At 38.9% G+C, this 20,481-nt stretch overlaps 1 protein-coding gene across 19 annotated transcripts in view; it reads left to right on the forward strand.

The window, feature by feature from the left end:
* Positions 1-20,481, forward strand: part of SCEL (sciellin) — a 169,363-nt gene that overhangs the window by 81,642 nt on the left and 67,240 nt on the right. For 14 of the 19 annotated variants that reach the window (XM_055359654.2, XM_055359648.2, XM_055359655.2 and 11 more), the window contains 6 exons: positions 2,299-2,358; positions 6,314-6,382; positions 10,162-10,230; positions 10,777-10,815; positions 11,854-11,934; positions 14,588-14,653. In XM_055359654.2, the coding sequence (XP_055215629.2) occupies positions 2,299-2,358; positions 6,314-6,382; positions 10,162-10,230; positions 10,777-10,815; positions 11,854-11,934; positions 14,588-14,653 (384 nt within the window). The remainder of the gene's footprint in view (positions 1-2,298; positions 2,359-6,313; positions 6,383-10,161; positions 10,231-10,776; positions 10,816-11,853; positions 11,935-14,587; positions 14,654-20,481) is intronic. The other 5 variants (XM_055359665.2, XM_055359666.2, XM_055359659.2 and 2 more) reach the window with 2 other exon arrangements.

The raw sequence follows: 20,481 nt of genomic DNA on the forward strand, positions 1-20,481 counted from the left end.
TAAAACACAATGTAGGTGTTATATCTCCTCATTTTACAAAAGAGGGATCTGAGCTCAGAGAAGCTAAGTAACTTGTCTAATGGCACATAGCTATTTAGTGGTAGAGTTGAGATTTTAACATGGCCCATTGTTTTTCCATTACACAAATGTTTCTCAACCAGGGGCGATTTTACCTCCAGCAGACATTTGGCAAGGTTGGGAGACGTTTTTGTTGTTAAAATTGAGGAGTGCTTCTGGTATTTAATGCGTAGAGAACAGGGATGCTGGTAAACATCCTATAAATCACGGGACAGCTCCCATACAAAAAATTATCAAACCCAAAGGGTTAATAGTCCTGCAGTTGGGAAATCCTGCATTATAGGATACTTACTCTAAACTATCTACAAACTCTGCAGATATGGTTATTTGAGGGGCATTCTTGTGAATGTTAAATTTAAAATATCTATTAATTTCTGTTATTGAATATTATTATTTCAAGGAAATAGATGGGTGTTTAGAGATTTAGAGACTCACACTAACTTTTGGAGTTAGCACTATTGGACAACAATCATTTCCTTCCATGAAACAGCATTTATTGCTTCTGTCAGAGCATTTCCAATTTTCTGTAGTGATAGTGTCATGTGACATGTAGACCATACATTTTGTATTGCCAGTATTTACACAGACGAGTGACGATAGAATGTATAAGACAAATCACAGTTGGGAGGAATGTTGCTTTTATGCCAGGCATGCCTTCCCAGACCCAGGGAAGCCAGCTTGGATGGCATAGGAGCTACTGAATGAAGGGAAAATTGGCTTTGATGCTTCCCTGATTCCCCCGGCCCAGTTCTGGGCTGTGTATTATAATTCCGCCTCAGATAAAAACATGCCTGGTATCTGCTCCTCTTTCAAAAATTTCAGTAAGAGATATGGAGGAAGATAGGAAAGTTCTCTTGGGGTCTTTGAGAGTGTATATTTGCTGGCATTGTTTCATTTTTACTGTTTATCTTTCTATTTAATTGTCTACTACAGTTCTTTTATAGCTTCATTAAAAATGGTACCGGAGGCCGGGCGTGGTGGATCACGCCTGTAATCCCAGCACTTTGGGAGGCAGAGGCAGGCAAGTCACTTGGGGTCAGGAGGTTGAGACCAGCCTGGCCAACAGGAAGAAACCCCGTCTCTACTTTAAAAATACAAAAATTAGCTGGGCGTGTTGGCAGGCACCTATAATCCCAGCTACTCGGGAGGCTGAGACAGGAGAATTGCTTGAACCGAGGAGGCAGAGGTTGCAGTGAGCTGAGATATCGCACCACTGCACTCCAGCCTGGGCGACAGAGCAAGACTCTGTCTTACAAAAAAAAAAAAGGTACCAGAGTGTTAAGTAATGTTAGTGGAGCATAACCAGGAAAAATGTGGTATTTCAGGTTTCGTTGGGTTGACATGAAATAGGTTCAGTTACTTTCTGCCTTGGCTCAAATCCAAAGGCTTCACTACGTGTTTTGACATTTCCTGAAAGGGCCTGTACTTTCAGTTCCACTGTACAAAATAAGAATGATATTACTTTGAGATTTTACATATGAAGGTCGATTGTAGGGTTGACCAGTAGGAAAAGCAATGATTTGGAATGAAAAGATCTGGGTCCTAGACCCACCTCTGTTACTTGCTAACCTTGTGGTCTTAGGAAAGCCACAAAATCCCCCTATCAGTTTTCTCATCTGTGAACTGGATATGACAGTGTCTTCGCTGCGTAATTCATAGGATTATTTTAACAACTAACTAGAGCAAACTGTATTCTCATGGTTTAAAAGTAGGCTAGGTCTCCTGTGAATTATAAATCTCCTTAACCACAAATATTGGTACTGAGTTTCCCACATTTTATGAAGGAGAACTGTCGAGTCCACCAACATATCCAGACATAATGGGCTTACTTAAACTTAAACACAATTTGTGGAAAGCTTTTGTATTTGACTTCATGCCAAAAAGGACTCTTCTAATACATATAAAGTAAATGGGCTCATATTCCCACAGTCTGATAAAACACAACACAACACAACACAACACAACACTCATTCATTGTTGAATCATGTGGAAACCTCATGGGATAAATGATCATTTGTACTGACAAACTTGTTTCTTTTCTCATGCTCTTTCAAGTGGTGACTGGTTAAAATAGATACATAATTTTGTGTTCTCACAACTGAAGTAAGATTAATTAACCTTGCCAAAAATTGGGAGCTCGCCCGCATGTCTCTCTCATTTAGTGCTTAGTCAACATTGTGGTAACTTTCTATGTGACATACTTTTGTTCTTTCTTTGCAGAGATGAAAATTACGGTAGGGTGGTGCTCAACCGACATAATTCCCATGATGCATTGGACAGGTGGGTGTTTAGACATGTTACATCATGAGCAGAAACACAAAGATGGTAGTTTTCAGAGAAGACTTGTTCAAGACAGCTGAATATTTGCAGCATGCCTCGGGCTTTCCCTGATGTTCTGGGCATGTGAAGGAGAATCTGTGATATCATCAGAGGTTTCCACAAGGAAACTCTGCCTCTCCAGAACCATGACTTGGAGGCAGAACATAACCAACCCTCTGTGCATCCCACTGAGGTGATCCTCCTGACAGGCAGGGAAAAGACTCTCATAGAAACACGATCATATCAGGCCGGGTGCTATGGCTCATACCTGTAATCCCAACACTTTGGGAGGCCAAGTTGGGAGGATCTCTTGAGCCTAGGAGTTAGAGACCAGCCTGGGCAACATGGCCAGACCCTGTCTCTAAAAAAAAAAACAAAAAAATTAATTAGCTAGGTGTGATGGTGCGCACCTGTCGTCCCAGCTACTCCAGGGGCTGAGGTGGAAGAATTGCCTGACCTTGGGACATTGAGGCTGGAGTGGGCAGTGATGCGCCATTGTACTCCAGCCTGGGTGACGGAAGAAGACCCTGTTTCTCAAACAAACAAACAACAACAGCAACATGACCAGATTACATATCTCTGAACCTTAGGGAAAGGACGTCTAAAATACAGAAATAACAACTACAGAGTTCACTTGCTTTATGGGACAGTACCTTTCTTTTTGGAAACTCCTGGGCTAGTGGGAAAACATGAACTGATCCTCAGTGGCAAATAGACTGATCAAAGCAAATTAGTAGAAAAATTAAGACAAAACAGTAATCACAATGATATAAATAATCTCAGATTGATAAAAATAGAGAATATTCTTACCAAAACACAGTTGTACTCACATCCATACAAACAACCACACCCATCAGAAGAACCTAATTATTTATCAGACACAAGTTTTATCTGGTCTAGTAGCTTGTGTCTGTTTGTCATTAAAATGTAATTAGAAAGGGAGTGTGAATGTCTTCTATGGAGTGGATCTTAAAAAGTTAAGCAGACACTTGGGACACGTCTATTTTGGAAACTTTTGTTTATGAATTTCTGTCAACCCTTTTAAACTTTTTCATAATTGTGACCTGTTTTAAGGGTGCTGAGCTTATAACCCTCTACACAGAGTTGCCATTTCATTTTCCTGATGCCAGCTTTAGTTCATCTGATTTACTGTTCTGTGATCTGGCAGACTCTCTGCCGAGGCCCTGTCCTTAGTCTTTATGGTTTTGAAGATCACAGCCTGGTTCTCAGCTGGCTCTGATTCCACCAACAAAGGAGAGGCTCACCATTTGAGTCCAGCCACCTCTATGTTACTCACCTTTCTCTGGAACGTTTAAGAACAGAAATGCTTGTGTTTTTTAAGTGTGAAATACGCTTCATATTCTTAATGTACATACAATGTGTTTTAGGTTAACAAGAGCTTAATGCCTTTCATGCTTATTTCATATTTTAAATTGTATTGGTTTCCTGAACCCTTCCTCATGGTGGCCAGCATTGTGGCTAAAGTAGAATATCAGTCTTTTAAGGAACAAAAATCTGTAAGCCCTAGACATTTCCCTCTTGACCTATAACTAACATCACAGAATCAATCTCCCTAAAAGAGTAGGGCAGATTATTTTTCTCCTGGTACTTGCTCAGAGGGTGTCACTTGTCATTTTTCTGCTCTGCAGAGGATGTCTTTACCTTGATGCCCACTCAACAGCCACTTTGGAGCACCTGCTATGTGCCAGCATTGTGCAAGGTGCCAGGAATACAAAGATGCATAGAACATAATCTTTGACCTGAAAATATCCACAAATGAAAATACTAAAGTTTGTCACGGAAAGTGCTATAGTAGAGGTGTGTGAGTGCACTATGGGAATAGAAAAGAGGGGAGACTAACTCTGCCTAAATAATCAGAGATCTCACCAAGGAGGTGGTCTTTGGTGTTGGCGATGATGCTTGAAGGATTATGAGGAAAAATTTCCCAAATGGGCAAGGCTGGCTGGTGGGCATGGAGCAAGGAAAGAAGCACTTCCAGCAGAGATGACAATGTGTGCAGAGAGCTGGCATGAGTGGGGTCTGAAAATAAAGGAAAATAAATAATACACTGTCATCACCTTAGATAATACCTTCATATTATCCACAATTGGAAAGTTTGACCATGTACATGTTCTGGTAGATCATTTAAACATGTCAAATAAGGATGACAGCCAAATAGCACCTGTAGGAGGCCTCCTGTGCATCAGTAGCTGTGTTAAGAGCTGCAAACAAAACAAAGTCCCTGCTTCCACAGAACTTGCATCCTAGTTGAAAGTGAGGGAGGGGAGAGAATGAAAATAACATGTTGAAACATGTCTTATTGTGATAAGCAGTAGGAAGACAGCGGCCACCTAGAGACATAGTGATGGTGTCTGGGGAGGCGCTGTTTTCTGCAAGGGGTCAGATGGCCCTCCAGCACCTGCTTGCATTTACACATTTACACACGATGGTGAACCACACCATGATTTCACTCTGGGGTTGTATTAAACATTGGGGGAGTTGTATTTGGCATTTTTCTTCACTCTTTTTCTTGCCTTAACTGATGCTGTTCCCTCTACCTCTATTCGAAAATGTTCACATCTATTTCCCCTCCAAGGCCCAGCTCAAACTGCACTTCATTCCGTAAAGCCTTCTCTGGTTTGTATACCTAGAAATCAGCTTTCTCAGCTTAGAACTTCCTTACACCTTACCCAAACCTCTTTTATGGCACTCACTACTTTCTGTCTTTGGATGTACATACCTGATTTATCCGTCTTGCTCTGTGTAGATGGCAGCTATAGTTATTTTATCCTAGACTTCCTTATATTTATCAGTACAACAGTGTTGATTAATATAGCAAATGTTACTTTCTCCACTACTAATATAGCAAATATGCTTTTTGCACTATTCCTAGCCCTTTTTATATTGAGTACATCCAAATAGTTGCTTAATGAAAATATGCCACATCAACCTTAAAATTAAATCTTTAGTATCTAGTCTTAGTACTTATTCTAATGCAATACTTTGGATATGATGGCTTTAAATGATACTTAGAAATACAAACACAATAAATAATGGGGAATTCTCCAAAGAGCTTGCTTGCTTTATGTCATAGGGTTATATGAGGCATTAAACAGGCTTTTTTAAATGTTTGATCAATCTGATCAGGATCTTTCCTTTGCTTCCATGATCACGATTCCTTCTACTGAGTCTTCTATCCTCTTTTATGTTATTTTCTAAATCCCCCCCCCCATTTTTGCTCATCTGTCTTGCTCTCCTCTCTTTGCCCTTGTCTCTCCTCTTCTTCTTCCTATTGCTCTTCTCTCTTCCTCTTTTCCTTCTATCCTTCCTTTCTCTCACTTCCCACTTTCTCCTTTTCATTTTCCCCAGCTTTTCCTGTTTCCTTCCTTTCCTTTCTTCCCTGTCTTTCCCCTCCTTCTGCCTGTAAGTTCCCTTTCAACCCTGTCCACGGTGCTGAATATTAAACAAAGCATTTATGGATTTAGTCCATGGTGCTGGTTTATGGCACTGCTAAAACTCTGCAAACAAAATACAGTTGAGTATAAAAGATTGAGTTCCTATTATGTAGAAATAAACAACATTGACAAGAGTACATATTAGTTATTAAACATTTTGAGTGTTGTGTTGTTTGTTGTATGATTTACGTATCCTTATCCCTAATTTGAATATGTTACATTGTTGTTAGAAATAATAGAAGCCAGAGAAGAATCTTTTATTAGCATAGGATATTGGATTTTCCATAATTTATTCTATCCAAGTTGGAAGATTTGGGTACTCCAAATCTATCTTTCCTTGGTAACATGTACATTTCCTACTGAAATAGGTCAAAATATCGCCATATGTATGATAGGTTTTATAAACTTTTTTTTTGTAATTGATTTGATTTTTTTTTTTTTGGTAATTATGTTTGCTACAGGAAAGTAAATGAGAGAGATGTGCCAAAAGCTACAATTAGTCGGTACAGTTCTGATGACACTTTGGACAGGTAAGGTGCTTTTGAACCATGTAAATGGAATGCATAACATATTAAATTCCTTTTCTAATAAAGTTATGAAGTATTTAAAAGTTTACCAAAATAAGGTTTGAATCACTGATATTTTATTCCCAGGGATGGAGGGCTCTAAGAATTGAATTATCTTCTTCAGATCTCACTAAATCTTGGCTAGATGCATTTCCAAAATCTTGCTAATAGTAGATTGATATGAAATATTCTTAGAGACACTGATTTGAGTACAGCTAGGGTGGGTACTGTGCAGAATCTGTTAGTTCAATATAGGTTTTTTTTTTTGCGAATATGTATAATCCTTGTTCCAACATTTGGTTCTTCCACACTGATGGTGGAAAAACGTTAGTCCATGCAACTGCTTTATGGAGAGACTGTAAATTTTAATAATACAATAGTTTCAATCCACTCCGGGACAGAGACGTTAGCTCTTTACTTTCTCTTTAGAAAGTGAAAATACTTTTTTGACACTGGAGTCTCCATAGGGCTGATAGAATGAGTCCAATGTGTGTGCCTCCTGTTAGTTCCTTCTTACATGGAGGGAGGGAAAGGGCTCATCTCTACAGGGAGAATGGGCCAACTTCTATTCAGGTTGAAGTACAAATGCCACAAATCAAATTTTTAGTTTAGATTTAGTTGAGGCGCTTAGTAAGCATAAGTAAAGGACAAAGTTAGCATCTTTAATAGGAGTCTTTTGGACTCCTATTAAATAGGCACCATAAGTACCCAAGCCAGTGCTAGTTGAGTTTACTCCCTGCAGCTAAAGATGTGCTGCAATTGTAGGCAAAAATGGTGCCTACTGGGTTTTAAGCAAATACATGGTAACTTACAGCATCCAGTAGATTCTAAACTCAGACTATGCCAGTGTTGATTAATGTAGCAAATGTATATACCTTCTGCATTATTCCTAGGCTTTCAAGTCAGTCACCCTAATAGAGGACAATCAATGCTGGTATCCTAAAGAGTTGGTCTTTCTCTTTTAAAAATTATCATCCTTGTCAAAAATGAGTTTGTAGTATATGTACAAGATCTCATCTCCACAGCGGTGCATAGAGAAGAGGTATATAAAATACCTCTGTCCATTCATCCTGGTCTTGCAGATGGTTAATTGAAGAAGGAAACCCTATTTCTAGGAATGAATTTTAAAGTGAGATAATTGAGCCTCAAGTAAGGTGGAAAACCTAAGCTTTTGTAGGCTGTGCATCTGAACGTTTATGTCAGGCCAGCCGAGATACAGCCTAGGAATGTGGGAAATAGACTAGACCTCACAGGCAATGTAGTTAGGTCATTCTCAGCCTTAGCTATAAATTAGAACCACTGAGAGGGCTCTTGAACTTTATTGATGCCTTGGTCCTACTACCCCTCACTCCCCAAATTCTGATTTAATTAGCCTGAGGTGGAACTCAAGCATTTTTTTTCAAGCTTATAGAGTAATTCTTATGTGCAGCTGAGATTCAGAACCACCAATATAGCTCAAGCCCTTCATTTTATACCCTCAAAAGCAGGCCCAGAGATTACATGATCTGTTTACACACTTTAGTGGTATGTTTGGGCAAAGTATCGTGGCAGCTCATTCCCAAGGCACTAAATGTGGAAATAGATTTGAGGAAGAGAACACAGGGGTTAGTAAAGAAAGGCAAGTCCTGTTAGCAGGAGCTGAACTTCTGTAATACAGACCACTCCAAAATGTAAGACATGAAATAATTTTAGGAGGAAGATGATCAAATATATCTGGTATGTGTGCATTTGCATTTTAATAATGATGCACTTGTTTTAATGAATATGAGAAAAGTACTGAGTTTACATTTGAAAAGTTCCCTTTAAAATATACTTATGTGTGTAAAATGTGAGGTGTGCAAAAGAAACATAAATAAATGTGTATGTAGCATCCAGAGACAGTGGGTTATAACTAATTTGGAAAACCTAGGTTAGGAGGCCCTCTAGTGCTCCATTGTGAAAGTATAACTTTTCCTTCGGCTTTTCTGATCATGTTGCTAATTACATTGTTTGGTATTTCAAGTCTCCAAGACCGATTTTTATTAAAACAACCTATTTTATATCACAAGTTGACAGAAATTTAATTTCCAGGATAAATACAAAATTAATCTCCCACAGCAATAAGAAATCAACATACATATTGGAATGGTGGTTTAGAGTTCTCTCCATTACCACTGATAGACTTATTCCCCAGGTAGCATGATAGAGACTATGAGAGGTGACTAAAGAGTAAAGGAAGGTCTGTTAACCTAATATATGAGTTTTGGGAACAATCATACTACAGAATCGAATATATGACATTGGATCCCAGTGAACGATTTGGGAGATAGACTACTTTCTACTTGTGTTACCAAGAGAAAGCCACGCAATAACTCTGAGACTCCATTTATTTATCTATAAAATGAAAATCATTATACCTACCTTGTAGGGATGTTCTGGAGAGTAGAAAAAACATATCAAATGACCAGCAAGAAGTAGTAGGTATGAGACAAGGAAAGAAGGAACAGGGGCCGAAGTTATGAGATCCCACCATTGGCATATAATGATAACCTTCCTTATTTGTGCTTTCTGACTCAAGAAGCAGATGAACACACCTTTTCTAGATCTATGAGATTAGAATGATTAAAATCGCTAATGATCATTTGGACTCATTACATGTATTAGTCAAAGTAAACTAATTTGTCAAGGTAGAGTAACTTTTTAACAAATCTGCTTCCTCTCTTCCAAATCTAGATGGTTTAACACACTATAAGGTACTGCTTGACACATCAGAGTCCATTGTGATTTGCTGGAGTCCATGAAGTGACTCAGGGACCTAAGTTCTTTCTATATTTTAATGCTGCCATATTTATGCTGCCATGCATACCAAAGCCATAGTAGAAGGGGGAATAAATAACAAGGAAGATCACCAGGAGGTTTTACAATGGGTCTGGAAGTGGCAGATAACATATCTGCCCACACTCTTTAGTCTAGAGCTCAATCACATGGCCCCAACTTAATTACAATGAAGGTTGGAAAATGTGGTCTCCCTGATTGCTCAGAAAGAAAAGAAAATGTGTTTCGCAAACACATAATATTGTTTATGCCACAAACCTTAAAAAAAAAAACGAAGTATTTCATTGATGCCTTTTACTGACATAGGAAGTACTGTCATTGACAAGATATATCATTAGAAAATAATGAAAATGAAAATAGAGTTAAATGCTCAATGAGTCAGAAAGACAAACAGGCAAAAGGCATAACACTTAAAATTTCAGGCTGGGTGCCTTGGCTCACACGTGTAATCTCAGCACTTTAGGAGGTGGAGGCGGATGGGTTACCTGAGTTTAGGAGTTCGAGACCAGTGTGGCCAACATGGTGAGACCTCTTCTCTACTAAAAATACAACAATTAACTGGGCGTAGGGGTGCGTGCCTGTAGTTCCAGCTACTCAGGAGGCTGAGGCAGTAGAATAGCTTGAACCCTGTGGGCGGAGGTTGCAGTGAGCTGAGATCACACTACTGCACTCCAGCCTGGGCAACAGAGCAAGACTCCGTCTCAAAAAATAAAATAAAATTTCAAACTATATTAAAACAACCTCATAAGTAGATTTTGTCATAAGTGGTTTCTTTTTATTTAAAAATTTTCTAAAATGTAACACTTGAAAAATAGTTCTCTTTACTAGAGAAAGGCTATGTTGTTAAGCTATTCTAGCATGAAAATGGTCTGAAAGGAGTTTGATAATTTAAATATTTATCCAGACTTTTGTCTTGTTTCTTTATAAAGGATCTCAGACAGAAATGATGCTGCTAAAACACATAAGGCCAATACCTTGGATAACCAACTAACCAATAGGTACCAGTATCTACTAACTATGGGAAAGGCTCAAGTATAATATTTTTCTAAGTGTTACCTATGTACTTGCAATTCTTCAATCCAGCTTGATATCTTTCTGTAAATTCTTAGTCTCTATCATTACTCCTGTGCATGGCTAGAATAAAACCTTGTTGTTTAGCTTAAGAATCAAGAGCACTTGTAGCTCCAAATCACCATTCTTACCACATTTATGTTTCTGTTTAAGTTGTCCTGGTGGCAAAATTATGAAATAGGTGCAAATGCAAATTTTACATTATTATTGTTAAGGAAAATTACTGAACCCAACAAATAAAAATATTGGGCTTAAAAGATACTAAATTTTCAGAAGAAAAAAAATTCTTTGGAATCTAGTACAAGAGACAAAATCATGAAATCATCTTATGAAATTTATTAAAATATGATGCTTTCTATTTCTTTCTCTCACCAATGTCTAACTTTTAAAACTCTAAATTCAGGAATAATTCCAAATAGATGCAAATGTTCATTCTTCATTGTTCAAACTTTGCTTTCTTTCTCTCTTACCAGGAGCATGTCCATGTTTAGATCACTGGAAGTAACAAAGTTGTATGTATTCTTTCTAATTGTAGTATATTTCTTTTTATGTGTTCAAGAAAAACCAGGGAAAACTACCTCAGGCCAATTTTATTGGAATACAGCCATGCCCCTATTGCTCTAGCAGAGTTGAGTAGTAGAAGACAATACCAAAATGGTCTGTAAAGGTTCAAATGTGACTTATCTGGACTTTTGCAGAAAAAAAGATTGCCAATCATTACTCTAACCAAACACCAAAGCTTAGATCATCCTTTCTTTCTTCTTCTTTATTAAAATCTAGACTCCTTATTTTTTCCCCTACAGGACTTTTCTTCTCTCTACTCTCACAATAATTAACCCTTCCTCCACACCTCACTTCCTTCCCCACCCACCCTTCACATCTATGCCTCCTCCTTCAGAGAAAATTGAATTGGGAAAACATGGGGTGAGCTAAAAATCTATTTAAATGGAACACATTTTCCCTGGAATGTACTACTGATGGTTATAAGCAGCCCAAATCAGACAGATTTATAAACTTACTTTATTTTTGAATTCCTATTTATATATAAAGTAATTTATACACTGGATCACACCTCTCAGTGCTTGAAATGGGCCTGGGTCACTTCCATTTTTGAGGTTCTGCATATATGAATAAATGCCAGATAGAGACTTAAGATGGTATGATTTAAAAATTTTTATTAAGCAATAATTCTTCTAATGCAAAAAAACCGCAACATAATTAGTTAGTCACAATATAATCACAGGAATAAAAGAAATGTGAATCTGTAGCACGCCAGAATTGATTTGTCTGAATTTCCGACAGTTAATGTCATTTTATGAATCACTTCTTTATTCTATTCCTTTAGTTTTAGCTAGTTCTATGAGAACCTGACAACTTCTAAAATATGTCAACTAAGGAAGAAGATTTTTGGCTGTTTTTCCATCCCCAAGTGAAACATTTTATGAACAGAGAGCAGGCAGGAATATGAGTAGAATTTAAGACTTTTCAAAGGTAGGCTGAAATGAAAAAGATTGAGAGTGTGATTAATTGTTGTTCTTGTCATTAAACAGGCAACCTGGCGGTTCATTGAATGCCAACACCTCCAACACCATAGCATCCACTTCTGCTACTACTCCTGTAAAGAAGAAGAGGTAGGATGAACTCACTGTGTCTACCTCTTGCTGATACACTATGAAAGACTGCATTAGAAAGCTTCCTCCTCTTTTTTGTGGGGATCCAGCATCTACATTCTGCTGTTCCCAAACTTCAGCTCTTTCCCCCAGCAATCTCTTTCTCAAATAGAGAGTCTTGTTTTCAATTCCTGTAGGGCCTTGAATTTCTAGGAAATCTTTTAGATGATAGAGCTCGCATGTTAAATGGCAGACTACTTGAGGTAGCATGTTTCATGGAGTCCTGCTTCTGGGAATGCCTTAACCTGAAATAATGATGAATGTAGGGCCACATGCTGCCATGCTCCTGAAACCGGCCTGTATCTGGAGATGCCGCCTCTGCTCTGTGGATTGGGCTGGCCTTGCTTCCAAATGCAGAGTCAAAGACCCTTTCTGGAGACATCCATCTGTATTTGTTTGATTCTTGCCTCCTCCACCGACCTCCTCTGCATGGTCTCCCACATTCTGCTGGTGCTGAGTCCTATGTAATTAGCAGGCACAGAGGAGTAGTTGGAGCAATGGTGACCAAATATTCTTCATGAGACAGAACATGATGGTGAAAGAGATGTTTGCATGTTGAAAAAACCCCAGGGCTATGAATTGTGATGCAAATGGAAAACAAGCATTTACAAACATCAGTGCTTTTAAATTTTCTCAATTTCCCTTTCTGTACCTGGGTCCATGCTCTGTACAGAGTAGGTGCTCAATGTTTGTTGATGGACTGGCTGACTTTGCCATGGTGCTGCTGGAGAAAAATGACTGATTCTGTTTTTTCCTTCAACAAAATTCTGGCTGTAGCTGCAAAGTCTTAGAAAATGTGATTCATCTTTCCATTGAACCCAAATTTCGTGACCCTTGACCCTTTGCCTAGTAAAATCAGATTCCTAAGTTTGAAAGAGAAATTTTAGGTCAGTCAGTTCCATCTCATATCTAGTGCAAGAATCTTTCCTCCGACATTTTGGGCATAATTCAGGGCCACTGAAGCCATCGATAAGACTCTCACTATTTTGGGACACATCTTTGACTTGCTCTCCTGGGTAGCACCTATTCCTTACATTGAGCTGGAATCTGCCTTGATTGACTCGTTCCTTGTCTTAGTTCAGTTCTGCAGCGGCTCACAGAATAGACCTACTTAAACAATTTAAATCCAGCTTTCCTGTCTGCCTTTTCTTCTGTAGTGCATATCATTCTCATCTGAATATCTTCAGTTTTCATCCATATCTTGATCTTTCTGCTTAGCCATTGCTACCAACTAAAATTATGACCTAGTGATGTGAGGACATCTTTCTAATTGAGGTTAGAACTGAAGCTAGTGCTGCTATAATATTCACTTATGCTTTCAATATTTTTACTTGTCAGAATTTTCTATCAGTTTCTTTTCTTTTCTTTTCTTCTTTTTTTTTTTTTTGGAGTGTGCAGTGGTGCAATTTCGGCTCACTGCAACCTCTGCCTCCCAGGTTTAAACAATTATTTGCCTCAGCCTCCCGAGTAGTTGGGAGTACAGGCACATGCCACCACGACCAGCTAATTTTTGTATTTTTAGTAGAGATGGGGTTTCACCATTTTTGCCAGGCTGGTCTTGAGCTCCTGACCTCGTGATCCACCCGCCTCGGCCTCCCAAAGTGCTGGGATTACAGGTGTGAGGCCCTGCGCCTAGCTCACAGTTTTTTAAAAATTATATTTTGAGGCCGGGCGCGGTGGCTCACGCCTGTAATCCCAGCACTTTGGGAGGCCGAGGCGGGTGGATCACGAGGTCAGGAGATCGAGACCATCCTGGCTAACACGGTGAAACCTCGTCCCAGCAACTCGGAGGCTGAGGCAGCAGAATGGCGGAGGGCGGAGCTTGCAGTGAGCCGAGTATCGCGCCACTGCACTCCAGCCTGGGAGACAGCGAGACTACATCTCAAAAAAAAAAAAAAAAAATTATATTTTGAAGCTGGGCGCAGTGGCTCATGCCTATAATCCCAGCACTTTTGGAGGCCGAGGCAGGTGGATCACCTGATGTCGGGAGTTCGAGACCAGCCTGACCAACATGGAGAAACCCCATCTCTACTAAAAGTTACAAAATTCGCTGGGCGTGGTGGTGCATGCCTGTAATCCCAGCTACTCAGGAGGCTGAGGCAGGAGAACTGCTTGAACCCGGGAGGCAGAGGTTGTGGTGAGCGGAGATCGCGCCATTGCACTCCGGCCTGGGCAACAAGAGTGAAACTCTGTCTCAAAAATAAAAATAAAACATATATATATATATATTGAGTAGAGTATAAGATTGTTATTTCTGTTGTGAAATAGTTCAGACATGCAGAAAAATAGGGAGAATAACATGATAAACATATATGAATTTACTATCTAGACTTAACAATTGTCATTATTTTCTAGATTTGCTTTAGATTTCTTTTTAAAAGAGATGTCCACGTTACTTAGTGCTAAAGGAAATGAGAAAAGAGGTTTACTTGGAGGAACAGATAGCCTAGAATATAGGACAGTTACTTCCTACTTCATTTATGAAATAGTGTTCATTTTACTTCCAAGGTTTGGTATAATCTCATTGTCTTTTTAACTGTCAAATTATTTTCAGACATGTGGGTGGGATCAGCCTTTCAATCACCATGTTTATTACCGTGTCATTTCTTAACAGGCAGTCCTGGTTTCCACCACCCCCTCCAGGTTACAATGCCTCTTCAAGCACAGGAACCAGGAGACGGTAAGGGAAAGGTGTCAGGCGTAATTGCTGTGCCATTAGATGGAAGAACATGTCAGACATTGACAACGTGTAATTGTGGATGTTTTGGGATAAATTGGAGGCAATCTTGTGAACTCTCAGCTCTGTACAGGAGAGTGTCCAGTGGGAGTAAGGTCAGGGCTACCAAGTACCCTGGTAGGACATCTGACAAACTGCTAGGAATGAGTAGGTGGCTGTATTAGATTGCTAGGGTTGCTTAGAGCCAAAATAAATGAGTGCCACAAACTGGGTGCCACAAACTGCCACAAAGTGCCACTGGGTGGCTTAAACAACAGGAATTTATTGTCTCATGGTTTTAGAGGCCAGAAGTCCAAAATCAAGGGTTCAGCAGGGTTGGTTCCTTCTGAGGACTGTTAGGGCTCCCCTAACTTCTGGTGGTTTCCTGGTAATCATTGACATTGCCCAGTTGGTACAAGCATTGACCTGATCGCTGCCTTCATCTTCACATGATCTTCTCCCTGTGTGCATGTCTGAGTCCAAATTTCCCTTTGTTATAAAGCAACTAATCATGTCTGTCCTACTACAGTATGACCTTATCCTAACTGAACTAATTACGTCTGCAATGACCCTATTTCTAAGCAAGGTCACATTCTGAGGAATTGTGGATTAGGATTTCAACATGTGAATTTTGGGGGCAGAGGGGACACAACTTAACCCTTAACAGTGACAGTGGGAGAGAACAGAGTCAGGCATCAGACAGGGGTTCCAATGTGGGCTCTTGATGCCCAGCTGCCTCCAGGCTGTGCAGAACCTGGAGAACTGGATGAGGATATGCGTGGCAAGTTGTTCATAAACGTTAAGTGACAAATGAGTATTTTCTAATTTTATTTTTTGTTGAGAGTAATAGTTATAACGAAATGATAGATCAGGTGGAGGACACCTTATTCTACAATTTCCATGCTAGGAATGCCAGCAACAATTCAATGTAATAAATATTTAATAAACACTGCTGTGTGCCAGATATTATTCTAGGATCTTGGGATATATCAGTGAACAAAACATGGAGCCTACACTCTGGTCTTTAAAGAATCATGCTGTATAATCAATATCATCACTAACTCAGAAACAAAAACAGGTCTCCTATTTAGTTTACTTTTCAGGTATCCAAAGGTGTTTTTGTGTCTCAACCTCTAGAATATTTTCATGTTTCAATGGGATCAGTTTTTCTAATTCTGACTATTGGAAAAGAAAATATTTTTAAACTATGTGCTTATTTCATATTAGATTGGTTTATTTTATAGAATTCTCATCTACTGTGCAGACTTCTAATGTCTCTTTCATTTCCAAGTAATGGATATATTTAGAAATACATGTATTTTGCAATAATTTGAGTGGGCTCTATAAGGATGTAAATAAACTGTAGTTGGTCAATAGACACAAAGATCTCAAGTTGCTTTTTTTATACCTGTCATTACATCTATCTATCTATCTATCTATCTATCTATCTATCTATCTATCTATCTATCTATCTATCTAATCTATCTCTGTCTGCTTGTCTATCTGTCTACCTATCTATAACTAAATCAAATTACTGAACATGTTGAGCAGTCACAACTTGGATTCACATTTACCTAATGCTACAATGTTTTATTTTAGAACCTGCTCATCTGCAGATGACTTCCAATTACATGAACTGCCATGTATGAATTACATTTGGAGTTTAAAACATTCTTTCCCCTCAGACTGTTATTAGATACTTCGCTATGGGTGATACCTTTGATATAAGGAGCTATCTAAGTGGGGAAAATGTTGACTAGGAGTTAACTAGTTATTATTTTTTCTGAGTATTGTTAAGATCCATTCAATTTTGTCTTGATAGAGAATAACTGGTACTTTTCTTAGATATATTTATTACTTATTTAAAAAATAACTTCATATTTTTGTCCTCAACTCATCATTCCAATTGTTCATTATTCCAATATCATTATAAAAAGCAACTGTTTATATAACAGTGTAAAACATGGAAGGATTATTCATGAATTAACATCTCATGCTATCAATGCCTGTTGAGGTTGTGGATCGGTTTCAACAGAGCTGATGGGACTTGGCTCTATGCCCTCCCTGACAATTTATGCATTGCTGGATGTGATTTACATGGAAGATGAAATGAGTTACAATGTTCCTATTTCTGATTCTTGGCTCAGATCCATAGCTCTGAAACTAAGGGAAAGAGGAGATTATTAGGCTAGGTTGATCAGTTTATATATCCATTCCTTTTTTAGAGTCACAGATTATTAATATAATGGCTAAACGAAAAGACTTCTCTTTGAGCATTGAAAATAATGTCATGCCAAGCCTTCAGGGGAAGGAGAGAATAATAACAATATAGCAATGCCTTTGATTTTTGAAGTGATTTTCTTTGGAAGAGCTCAAAGTACAGCTTCTGTTTCTCACCTTTAATGCCAGTACATTCCCAGGGCTGAGAAACAGCCTTTTTAGTAAATTCTGGAAAGTAGAAGCAATTATTAAAGATGAAAGGGAGTAAAGGCTTCACAAAGATATCTTTGTTCCCAGAGGAGCCCAAAGAAAATGGAAATAGGTCAAAAACAGATAAAAATGGGGGACTATGATTGATAACACTAGCTAATAGCTCAATGTTAAACATTTCCCTTTATCTTTCACTAATACACTGGTATTCATCTCTCCCCCTTCTCTCCCCTCCTATCTTCTCCAAAAGAATTTTCCCGTAAGACTGACACCCTCACTTTTTCTGTTCTTAATTTTGCAAGCTTTTACTTTTTCACCACCTAATCTTTCCCTGAAATTTCATTTTCTCTCATACATCTTTTTCTGTGCAGCACACTTGAAAAGACCATCAAACTTCCCTGTCATCCAGGAATGAGTCCTTTCCTGGAATTTCCTCCCTTGACCTCTCTGTAGCCCTTAACACCATGGGTTATCCCATCTCTCATTTGTCCCTTTCTTAATTTATATACTATGGAAGAAATCAAGTTCAGATTAAAAACTTGTGTTGTATTGTGTTTTGATTAAAATCTATTACAAGCCTAATGTAAACCACACCCAAAGGGACTTAAACTTTTTTTTTTATCAACAGAAGAGCTCATAATATCATACCTTTGTTTAAATGTATATCTATGCCTATGACTATGTTAGTCTATCTTTATAATTAATATATCTATTCCTACGTCTACATCTATATCTATACTTACATGTAATTATATGTTTGTAATTAACACAAGGCTGGTGAGGTTAACTAGAGCTGAAATGAGAAAATAGAGTTTTTAAAAATTATCATATTTTATAGCTAAAGAAAAAATGAAATTTCCTGAGAAGTGTCATTTTATTTATGATATACATTAGTTATGCAGTAAAGAGAGTTCAGACCTGGGTGATCAAACAAAATTTTGGAGTTAAGACTTGAATATCTTTGAAAGTCTCTTGTCCTATTTTTGTAAATGTTCACAAGAGAATCTGTAATTCATAACAGCAAGACATGGCATGTAAAGTTTTTAATTTAAATAAAACCTTTGGCCCTTCTAGCTTATTTCTAAGCTTGCTTCTTGGTCATTGTGATTTCAGCCACTGGGATATTGATGTTTTCTGTCTTCTTTCTTCTCTTGCTAAGAATGGAAATAACCAATAGAGTGTTTTGAATTATCAAGATATGCCAAGCAGATTATCCTTTGAAGTCTTCTTGTCAGAACATGTTTTCTTTTCGTTTTAATCAAGACTGAATCAGAATTTTAGCTTTATAACTGTTGTTCCTCATCACATTCCTCTGTCTCTCCTACCTCTGATCAAATTCCTGCTTCACTGGTTTCCCCATTTTCCATGTTCAAACCTCTTTCATCTTAAAAAATGTAGTTCCTAAAAATTTGATAGCCTAATCTTACAAACCTACTCAGCTGACACCCTTCCTCTCTTTCCATCTCAGCCAACATTCTCGGAAGAGTTGATGATGCTTTTCATCTCCATTTTCTGCTTCCTATCACCATTAGTTCATGGAAACAGCTCTCCCTAAGTCACTGATGACCTTGCTTATATCAGTCTGTATGACCTTGTGACCCTTCAAAGGGCACCACTGACTCTTTATGCCTTTATGAAATCTCTCTTATTGTGTTTCGAGAACCAGCACACTCCCCCAACACACTCTGCTGGATTTTCTTTCTTTTTCGATTTCTCAGCCCTTCTTACTTAGTCTCCTCAGCTTCCTCATCATTTTCTACCAAGCCATTAAATATTGATGCTCCTAAAGGCTCCAAGTCCCTCTTCTCTTCTCCTCTTGTTCTGTGCTCTGCCTTTCAACAGCAGCATCCAGATCCAGGGTTTCACCAGCCATTTGTGTGCTCGCCACTTCTTCATTTATATCCACTCCAGATCTCTTCTCTGAGTTGCCTTTGGGTAGCCCACTGCCCATTGTCTCAAAGACACCAGAAACTCAATGTGTTCAAAATGAAATCCATACTTCTTCATCCTAACCTGGTCCCCCATCTCATTCTCCTATAATGGTAGTTTAATGGGAATAGCATTGACTCTCTAAATTACTTTGGGCAGTATGGCCATTTTCACAATATCGAGTCTTCCTATTCATGAACATGGAATGTTTTTCCAATTTTTTGTGTCCTCTCTGATTTCTTTGAGCAGTGGTTTGTAGTTCTCCTTGAAGAGGTCCTTCGCTTCCCTTGTTAGCTGTATTCCTAGGTATTTTATTCTCTTTATAGCAATTGTGAATGGGAGTTCATTCATGACTGGCTTTCTGCTTGCCTGTTGCTGGTGTATAGGAATGCTAGCAATTTTGGCACATTGATTTTGTATCCTGAGACTTTGTTGAAGTTGCTTATCAGCCTAAGAAGCTTTTGGGCTGAGACGATGGGGTTTTCTAGATATAGGATCATGTCATCTGCAAACAAAAACAATTTGACTTCCTCTCTTTCTATTCGAATATGCTTTGTTTCTTTCTCTTACCTGATTACCCTGGCCAGAACTTCCAATACTCTCTTGACTAGAACTGGTGAGAAAGGGCATGGCCATGTGTATTACTCTGTTGCCACACTGCTATGAAGAAATACCTGACACTGGGTAATTCATAAAGGAAAGAGATTTAATTGACTCACAGTTCCACCTTGCTGGGGAGGCCTCAGGAAAGTTATGACCATGGAGGAAGGCAAAGGAGAAGCAGGGACCTTCTTCACAGGGTGGCAGGATGGAGTGAAGGCAAGCAGGGGAGGATGCCAGACACTTATAAAACCATCAAACCTCCTGAGAACTCACTCACTATCACTAGAACAGCATGGGGGCAACTGGCCCCATGATCCAATCACCTCCACCTGGTCCCGCCCTTGACACATGGGGCTCATGGGGACTACAATTCGAGGTGAGATTTGGGTGAGGACACAGAGGCAAACTATATCACCAGGTTTTGATCTGATTTCCCTTCAATATTTCGCTTCTATGTTACTTCTGTCCTATTCTCTCAGCTCTACACTAAACCAGCTATAGTTTCCTTGATGTGTCCAAATGCCACTTGGATAAGGTCTTAATAAAGATATGGGATGGTGGGAGTGGTAGCAATATATTGCAGAAGCCCACACCAAACTACCTAAAATGAAATATTGGCCATCCCTATTATTGGGCATTTCTTGTTGGCTGATGTTTCTCTGCAGGCCTTAACCTGCTGCTGTTTTGCTCAACAGCCCCTCACTCCTTTCTTCCACCTTCACTCTCCAGCCCCCCAGTTCCTGTTAACTACTTCTGCCAGAGAGTTTAGTCCTTGTTTTTTCCCTGCGCTAGCCTGTCCTTAGAGTATCTTATTATCATAACAAAACACA

This window comes from Gorilla gorilla, chromosome 14, assembly GCF_029281585.2.
Source record: "Gorilla gorilla gorilla isolate KB3781 chromosome 14, NHGRI_mGorGor1-v2.1_pri, whole genome shotgun sequence".
Classification (NCBI taxonomy): Eukaryota; Metazoa; Chordata; class Mammalia; order Primates; family Hominidae; genus Gorilla; species Gorilla gorilla.